Source organism: Populus euphratica, unplaced genomic scaffold (assembly GCF_000495115.2).
Source record: "Populus euphratica unplaced genomic scaffold, PopEup_1.0 scaffold28.1, whole genome shotgun sequence".
Classification (NCBI taxonomy): domain Eukaryota; kingdom Viridiplantae; phylum Streptophyta; class Magnoliopsida; order Malpighiales; family Salicaceae; genus Populus; species Populus euphratica.
In genome coordinates this window covers 1687141-1696780 of record NW_011499862.1, presented here as the reverse complement: position 1 = coordinate 1696780, position 9640 = coordinate 1687141, and the positions used below count along the sequence as shown (strand labels likewise).

The window sequence follows — 9640 nt, the reverse complement described above, 5'->3', positions numbered from 1 at the left end:
ACTTTATATACATTATAACTCCATTCATGAAAAAAAAAAAAAAAAAAAATAAAAAAAACTAAAAACTAAAAACGTTTTGAGCAAAGAAAGCCTTGAATTGTCACCTATACACTTGAAGCATCATTGCCTGTAAATTTATATTTTCTTGGTAGAAAAATGCTTAAAAGATGTAAATGTTTGAGATTAATCAAGGGCAAGAACACATGAATTACCAAAGTAAACATGATTTGAAGACAACGTTGTGGTTCCAGTCATATAAACTGTGAAATCCATCACAAAATCATCTTGGGACCCAACACTTTGTATGCGTGAACATGATGAACTAGATTCGTATGATGATTTTTTCATCATTACACCATGTGGTCTTAACTAATTATATGATTGGGGTAATATTATTGGTTATTTTTTATATATATAAAAAAAATAAAATTTAAAAAAATTAGATCTTTAAGTGAGACTATATATAAGAATCTTGAGTTACTTGATTTAAAAATAATATTTATAATATTAATAATAATATTAAACTTACATGATCTAAGTTTAAGTAGATTTGACTGTAACATTAAATCCAATAACCTTGAATGTGGGTTTGGCTGAAAAATTTAAATTAACTGAATTAACCTTTTAAACCAAGTTAACCCGTCAAACCTGAAATTCACGTGATGAAAGTTCGATAACTAAATAAAAAAAATTGATGGGTTAACCGGGTTAAACCGTTAAACCAGATTAACCCATCAAATCTAGGATACGTATCATGGAAGTCTGATAATTAAATAGAAAAAAATTTAATATTAACAAACCAAATTAGAAAAAAAATTAATTAAAAAAGCAAAAAAAAATCATGATTAACTCGTCATACCAAATTAACATGTCAAACTCGGGATTCGTGTCATGAAAATCTAATAACTAAAAAATAAATTTAAAATTAACAAACTAAATTAAAAAAAATAAAGAAAAAGACACAAAAAAAAACCTATAAAGGCATAAAAAACAAAAAGAAAAAAAACTATAGCTTAGAGTATTTTAGTATATGTTATTAGTATTATATTATTACAAGTATAATTAAGTAATGTATAAGTTATATTATTATAATTGTAATTATAATATATAAATACAGATAGGGGGAAACTACTTGTTTTTCTCACGTTTTTTAAAGTATTATTTTTTAGAGTATTATTTAATATGACGACACTGTGAACATGATGAACGAGACTCGCACAACAATGCCTTCGTGATTAAATCATATGGCTGAGAAACTAGAACAAGATTGATCCTAACTTTTCCAGTCCATTAAATTGATCCAGGGTTACAACTTACAACCATATAATTATGGAATTAGAACAAGATTGATCCTAACTTGTCCAATCCATTAAATTGACCGACGGTTTCAACTATAGCAGTCTGGCATTAGTTTTGTGTAGGAATTTTGACCTAACCTCTTAAATCGATTCTAACTAAACCAACCGTGACCCTGTTAACCAAAATTTATTTGGATGTTGTAAGCACCAGATGCAGACCAGCATTGAAGAAAGGTAACATCAGTACAGTGTTAGTCGGTAGATGAGAAACATGTAGGACACCGAAATTAATATTTCGTTATTATTTTGATGTATTAATGTTAAAAATTAAAAAAATAAAAATATTATTTTAATATATTTTTAAGTAAAAAACATTTTTCAAAAAAAATCATCTCCAAAATCGGCTATTATTAGATATGTAAATTAAAAGCAGGTTTCTTCACAATACCAACAATCCAGCTGCATCATCTGGGTTCCCCCACCCAACATGTTCCCTAGATGATGGAAGGTTTTCATTTTATTACCAAACTGGAATGAATGCTTAACCAATCCGAAACAACGTAGTTTAGATTAGTTCGCCACCGTCCAGTGTCACCCCTTAAATCCATGCATGGTAATTGGTAACATATCTCAATGGGGAGAAAAGAGGACAAGTATCGGAGATATAGAGGCTTGGGGTGAGCATGGCCACAGCCATTTATGGGGTATTGCATGGTAAAATGAACGCGCCAGAAACATGGCATTAATGGAGGACGATCAAAAGTTACATAAAAATATGGGGGTGCATACACGAGGAAAAAAGCCTCTAGGATGACAATTAAAAAATACCTGTGGAGTCTAATGAGCCAACAAGCCATTGTCTTGCCTTTACAACATTTCAAGGGAAATTATCAACTGGAACCAGCTTCTAAATTACTCTGACTCGGTATTCCAATCACATCACTTTAGCTATGCAGCAAGGGCAAGGGCCCCATGTGTTTAAACGATTTTGGAGTTAAAACTTAGGCCAATAATACATGGTCTTGTCCCTGCAACATTTCAAATGGATCAATTGGAAGCAGCTTCCAGATTATTTTGAGCCTCCGTTCCATTTCCACGACTGTAGTTGTTCAGCAAGGACTCTATGTGTTTTACTTCTTTCGGCATGGAGCCAGTCAGGACCTAAAGCCAGCACCAGAAAGCTTAGTAAAATCCGAAGATTGTCAAACATAACTGTTTCAAGCAATGATATTATAATGATAGGGTCAGCATCCTGCTATTTTCTCTGATTTTAATTGTTCAAACAGTCTTTTGAGAAGTCACGTTATTTTTTAAGAAATATCAAAACTAAGACCTGGGAAAATGCAGCAATGAAAATACAGATGTATCAGTGCATAACTTGTCAACAATTGATTTTCTAGTTCAGTGGTACTCTCTACATGGAGGACTGAGGTCTTGCTTCAAGTCCTACTCGTCATCCAAATAATAAAAACAATGTGCACCAATTGTCGAAGCATGCCTAAATTAACTAAAAGTGAACAGAAGGGCTATTAATAAATTAAAAAACCATTCTTCTCTAGTTGTGAACAGAAGGGCTGCTAATAAATTAAAAAACCACTCTTCTCTAGCAGTAAGAGAACCAGAATTTGACGGGCATTGAGAATTGAATTTTGGTTTTTACCTCATAACCAGTTTCAGTAATTAGGACTTCATCCTCGATCCTTATCCCAATACCTCTATACCTGCATTAAGTATTAATATGAAGAGTCTATAAGAAAATTATCTATATGAACATTGTTCTCGCATTTATATTACAGTATCCAGCATGCAGACAAACTAAATATAAAGAATTGCACAAGACAAAATAACAAAGAATTGAAAATCAACCGTGAGTCAAATTCAATAAAAATAATACATGAAGTTTGGGGCAATAATAGTCAAGATTAGGATCAGTGAGGCAGATAGGTTGAAAAAATACTAACATCATTATTGTATCACAAACCAATCTAGCAAACACATGCCAAACACAAAAAGTGCAAAATCAAGTGCAGTGAGTTCATCTGCCTAGTCCTTGCATAAAGACATCCTCCAGTGCAGTTATAAACACCTTCTTCTTATAAAGTATTTAGCTATAAGGGAATTGGGTTCAGCTTCAAATTTTATAGAGTCAATAATGAACTAGGCTAGCTTCAATATATATATATATATATTACTTGGCTAGCAGGAGATTTTTCATATTTAAGTTTTCCATGTTGAAGTGGTTCAACATGAAGTATATCCAAGCAGCTTGCACAAGTTCACGTGTACTCTGAAAGCTGCAAAGCAACTAGCTTATTCATGGCATGATTCATCCTAATGGCTTTTGTGGGAAGTACCTATCTGGACCATCAAAAATGGATGGGATGTAGACTCCTGGCTCGATTGTTATAACCTGCCCAGGGAAAAAAGAAACAATTAAATACATACTACGTATAAAACTACAAATCTTGAAACTTTTTCTAAACAGGAAAAAAAAAAAAAAATTTCATATTTTATAGAATTATTTGAAATAAACTTGATGCTTTAAATTTAAAATCAGTTAACCTTATGATATATCCTATTCATATGGACCCCACTTGACTTTTTAGACAAATAAATTAACTAGTCAGTTGAATCGGTGGACAGTACTTACAACACCTGGCTTCAATAGACGATCATAGCTGATGTTAGAACTATCATGGACATCCATCCCTAGATAATGACCTAGACAAAACAAAGCAAATACAAAGAAGAGATTAATGCCAAAGTCGATTTGGAAGATGTAATCTGCTTTATTGTCATACCGGTAATCTAGAAACTAAAAGATAAAAGGTACTTACAGAAAATCACCAGCACAACCAAAATAAGATGAGACAAACCTATTGAAGTTGGGTTCAGCCGATGGTAGGAATTGCTTCCACTACCCTCCATAATTCCAATCTCCTTAAATCCTTTACACAACATCTCAACCTATCCAAGCACACAACATTATTGGAAAATGGAAATGTTTCTATATAACGGAGCTTTGTTCGCTACAACATACAAGTATACACAGCAAATATACACTGCAACATGGGAAGAAGACAATTAATCTATGTAACTCTCACACCACTAAAGCGATTGGATGTTTTATTTTTTCCTTCTAAGACTTGAATTTGAGGCCAGCCCAAGCCCATATCCATCCCAAACTTGTATAAGCATTACCAAGGAAATCAGGTTGATAAATATAATATAGCATTCACATATCTTATTTTTGTCTTGGAAATGGAAATACAAGATATGATAAATGAAAGAGATTATCCTCAGCATGCTCATAGGAGTAATAGTGCCCAAAATAGTGAAAGAGGACTCGTGGAAGAGTGAACAACAAGTGCAACAATTTGTAGAGAGAAAAAACAAATCATAGCATGAGGGAAGTTTGACCAAAGCAGCAAAGCTAGTCAACTGAGCTGAAAATCAATTGGAGCATCAGAAAATCTCAGGAATTATATGGATCTATCACCCAGATGCAAATTTAGGCCTGCAATTGCATTCAGACTCCTAATCAATGCAATCCAAAATTCACGAACTAAATCACTGCCACCATCTTTCAGTTTTTCCCATAGAAACATCTGGATGCAAAGAAAATCTAGATTTCGAGGTCATACCGAATAATTATGAATTTGCCGAAGACTAACACCAGGTCGGCAAAGTTTCATGCTTTCCTTGTTTGTTTCAAGAACAAGATTGTAGAGCTCTTCCTGAGAAATGCACATTCAAACCATCAGCTTTGTTACTAGGCTCATTTGGCTGAAGTAAGGAATTGAAAATAGAATTACTTGAAAATTCCAATAAAGCAAGCTGAAGGTTGTGTGCATGCTTATTTCTTAGTAAAATAAAGAGAGTGCGAAGTGAGAAGATCATTTTTCAATTTACTACAAATCTACAATGCAAGTATAAATTTAAAGCATGTATCTAGACATAAGGTAATCATTATTCATGCAGTGTTAGTATACATAGAAAGATTGATATTACACATGCAAAGAAATGCATACACAAACTTGAGCCATCCATAGTTAAACCCCTCAAAAAGGAAACATTTTTATTGCTTTTGTGTCCATGCACACACATCCAGCAGTTTTTCACCCTGTCTTAGCCCAACTACATCTGCAATTTGCAGGTATACCAAGCATGAATACAAATGCATATCACAATTTCATGGAATTTAGTTCGCATACAGGAACAATGTCATTGACAGTCCACAGGTTTCACAATTTTGCAACTTGCAACAAGGACATATGCAAGATTTCAGGAGGATAGCATTTTTCATGAATTAGTATGACAAGAAAAATCTATGCGATTAATTTGAATCCCTCTGTATTGGCTAGTTTACTGAGGATTGGCTCAAGACAAGTGCAAACTTCCCAGTGCCACTACACAATTTCAAAACTAGACTACCAAGTACTTCATAACATTCTCAATAGATAAGAACATAAATCAACATTTATTATCACATACATGTACTGAAGAAAAGCTACCACAGGGTGGCCAGGTACGAGTAAGATCACTGGCATAACCATGTAACTCACACCCAACATCCATCAAAACAAGATCACCATTTTTAATCTGCAAAATCAAAGCAGAGGACATATAAAAACAAGGGTCATATCAATGTGTCAATTACATTTATTAGTCTATTTTCAGATGAAGAATACTCAGTTTCAGCTTTCCATATAGGAACTTACTTTTTGATCATTTCGGGAATAATGTATAACACTACCATTAGATCCACCACCAACCACAGGATTGAATCTGGTGGAGACAACATCCAGAAATTGTCATGAAAACAGAAATGAACTATGTTTAAGAAGTAGAATTCAAGTCTCAAGTACAAGAATAGAGCGTGTAAAAGTGGATAAAAGAACAATTCAATCAGATCATAAAAGGTGGAAAAGCTTACGCCATCCTCTGGGCACCTCTCATTTTGCTTTCATATTCAATTTTTGCTGCTAACATGCCCTCATGAGGATACATCTTGGAATGTAACATTGTCTGCAAAAGACCCTATACAACACCAAAAATGACAATAATTTTAGTACTACATGGGCAATTATTCTTGTTAGCATCACTAAAAAAGTCAATTTACCAGGCATGGTAATCAAATAAAATTTCGCTCAGCAAGAAAATTGGAAAGAGGCACATTTGTTCGAGAGAATTTAGTTCGAAAAGAAACAAATGAAAGAACTGGATTGAGGAAGGCTCTCTAACTCTGCAGATAAAAGTTTCTGAAAGTGTTCAAATTCCAAAATTTCTGTCCGTAACAAATGAGAGATGCATGGCTGGACAGTGCTTTCCTATCAACCAGTGGGGCCATTTTTATGTAAACCAAGAAGGACGTTAGTCTAATGAATATATTTAGATATGAAATGACTGTATAAATTATTTTTTTCTGTCTTTGAATGTTATCTATAACGCATCTCTCTTTAATTATAGCAGAAAGCAGTAAGTAGTTTTATCAAATTATTCAACAGAAAAGAAGACAATAATCAAGCAAACATTCATTTAAAAACAAGTTGGCATGAATGTATGATTGGAGGTACCTGGCAGACAATTGATGCAGCTTCTTTCATTAACTTAAGCTCAGCAGGTGATTTTATCCATCGCAGCTCATGAGTGAAATTAGAAAGGTCTTTCACTTTGCCAGTCAGCGCTGCCCTTTGAAAATCATCCAATTCTGTATATATTGGTGTGGCCGTCTGCATGTTGTGAAACAACTTTGAGGACCCCCTTATCATACCTGGAAGGATCTGCAGCATTTCCGTTGGTGAAAGGAGAATTCATCCATCCAAGTTACAAATATGGTTACATTGATGCATTTATAATAATTTCCAACATCACCAAAGTATTCATCTCACATCACGTAATTTGCTCAATGGATGTGCTTTCTCTGCCTTGAATGTCTCTAATGCTGCATCTACACCTGCGACTTCTCCTTGCCAAATAACATCCTGACACACAATAAAGAAATAAATTGCCTGCCACTCAAATAACTACATAATCAATCTACAAAAAAAGACCATGTTTGCTAGTTTTTAAGAAAACTAGATGGGAAGCCTATCCCCGACCTATAGAGGGCGTTTAAGCCGTTATTGGACGTAAAACCAAAGGAAGATGTGAGCCAAAATCACAAGTACTTGTACATATATATGCTTTTTCAAAAATAAACAAATAAATAAATAAAGAGAGAGAGAGAGAGAGTGAGTGTGAGAAATGAAAGGTAGTTATGAATATATGGGTTGAGTAGAAATGAAACACTCAAATAACTACATAATCAATCTACAAAATGTTGCAGTGCCACTCAGAGATTATATGCATAGATTGATGTAATAAGCTCATCTCAATAACTTCTAAGCAATTCATTTAATTAGATACTCTATTCTAAACTGCAAGTCCAATGGGCCAAACCTTGCAGGAGTTTTAACTCATTCTGAACAAAGTAGGTAAAATATAACAATTATCAGTAGCTATCATGAAAACTCTATAATGCAAGATGGGGAATACATGACGTGTTGCTTCTGGCATGAACATGCATAAACCGCATTCATGACCCAATACTGCCACACCACCAGGTTGTTGGCACCCAGTGATATACAAGTAGTCAGCATCCTGTCGAAATGTGTAAGGCACAACATCAGTCATCATCTTTATAGGAGCAGCTGCAATGATGGCCAAACTCTTCTCCGGAAGAAGCTCCAGCAACCTTTTCCTTCTTGAGATGTACTCCTCAGTAGTTATGCCTGGTGTGATCTCCCCTTCCTTTAGCAACTGCAGAGGCAAACAGAAATAGGTTCACTAACTTTGGAAGGAAAAATAAGTGTAATCTGAAGCCAACTAAAACTGAAAAAGGTATGCATAACTCCCTTTATTTGGAGTGTAGACATATGCAGTTTCATCATTCAAAACATCAAACATTTTTTGTAATCATATGATTGCAAGTTTGTGACGTGACGTTCACAAGGCATGCACCAAGGATGGGAATCTCGTGTGTAAGTGCATGTTAAGCAGTAGCACCTGAGGATGAGTTGCAGGAGTTGGCTGTCCAATGTCATGGACCTTATTTGTGGAATAAGTGCGGCGAACAATACCCTGAAAACCAAATTCACCAAAAAAAATTTTTCACAGCTGTTTCTTGAAGGGGAGGGGCACACTGACAATGGGGACAAGATATCAGTGGACCAATTTGCACCACCAGCTGACTACAATTGACGAACCATATAGGAACTTGATAAAAAACGCTAATAGAGTAAAATCAGTAATCTCATTTACAATATAATACAAAAATGAAACAGTTTATCGGAAGCAAGAAAAACTACACACATTAGCCAACATCAAAACTCAAATTTGCAACATCCGATCGCATAATAGCTTCAGTAACAACAGATCAAATCAAACTGTCTCTGCACTATTCTTCAAAGAAAACTATCACTACACTCCTCATAGAGATATGAATGCAATAACAAGCACTGAACTTGCACAAACTGAAAAAATGAAACACAATGAGCACCATAGCTCAAAGAACTCGAAAAACAAACTTGAACAAAACCCAAATTTCAAAATTAGGAAAAACAAAAGAAGAGCATAAAAACAAACACCCGTAAAACCAATATCTACAATTTTCAAATGGTAAAGTAAGAATCTTTCACACTATTGGATAAGAACCCACTTCATATTTTAGTCCAAAACTCAGACAAAAGCACTAAAAAAATTGAAATGTGAGATGAGAAGTGATTTTGAAAGAAAAGCGCTGTACTTGTTTGAAGGGAGTAGCTCTCTGCAGTAACTTCCGTACAAGAAGCTGCATCTTTGTTGGTTCTTAGTTTTCAGTTTCAACTTTCAAGAACCTGTGTGTTCTGCTACCTGGTCTTCTATGTGACAGAAGTATAACTGTTTTTTTCCTCCAGTACAGACCCTGTACGGTGCGCATATCCTAAAGTCTCAGTTTAGGGTTTAAGAAAGAAATTTAGTTCTAGTTTTTCTTTTTTTGAAAGAACATTCCTTCTTGTCTCCTACTCCTTTTACTGGATGCTTAAAACGGTGTGTTTAGGGGAAAAAAGATTTATTGGTTCGTAATTTGTTTTTTCAAGTTTAGTAAAAAAAATATTGGAGAATGAGAATTTATTGATTAATCGATATTTAGGATATTATTCAAATTTCAAGTTCAAATTTAAATCGAAATTAAAAAAATATTTAATCTAGATTATTAATTTATCAGGTTATATTTGGTAAAGTAGATATTTAATCAAGACAGTGCAAATGAAAATGAAAAGCTGTTGCTTGTTGAAATTTCACAGTAATATACTCCTCGG

At 34.2% G+C, this 9640-nt stretch overlaps 1 protein-coding gene across 1 annotated transcript; it reads right to left on the bottom strand.

The window, feature by feature from the left end:
• Nucleotides 1-2013: 2013 nt before the first annotated feature.
• Nucleotides 2014-9375, bottom strand: LOC105125174 (Metallopeptidase M24 family protein). Its single transcript, XM_011025500.1, has 14 exons — nt 9085-9375; nt 8346-8420; nt 7836-8099; nt 7190-7282; nt 6875-7081; nt 6235-6338; nt 6020-6086; nt 5793-5900; nt 4943-5035; nt 4175-4265; nt 3949-4019; nt 3653-3708; nt 2959-3019; nt 2014-2459 (listed from the first exon to the last, which is right to left on the bottom strand). Exons 1-14 carry the CDS (start codon nt 9133-9135, stop codon nt 2346-2348), a joined length of 1455 nt encoding a protein of 484 aa, XP_011023802.1. The 5' UTR covers nt 9136-9375; the 3' UTR covers nt 2014-2345.
• Nucleotides 9376-9640: the final 265 nt, after the last annotated feature.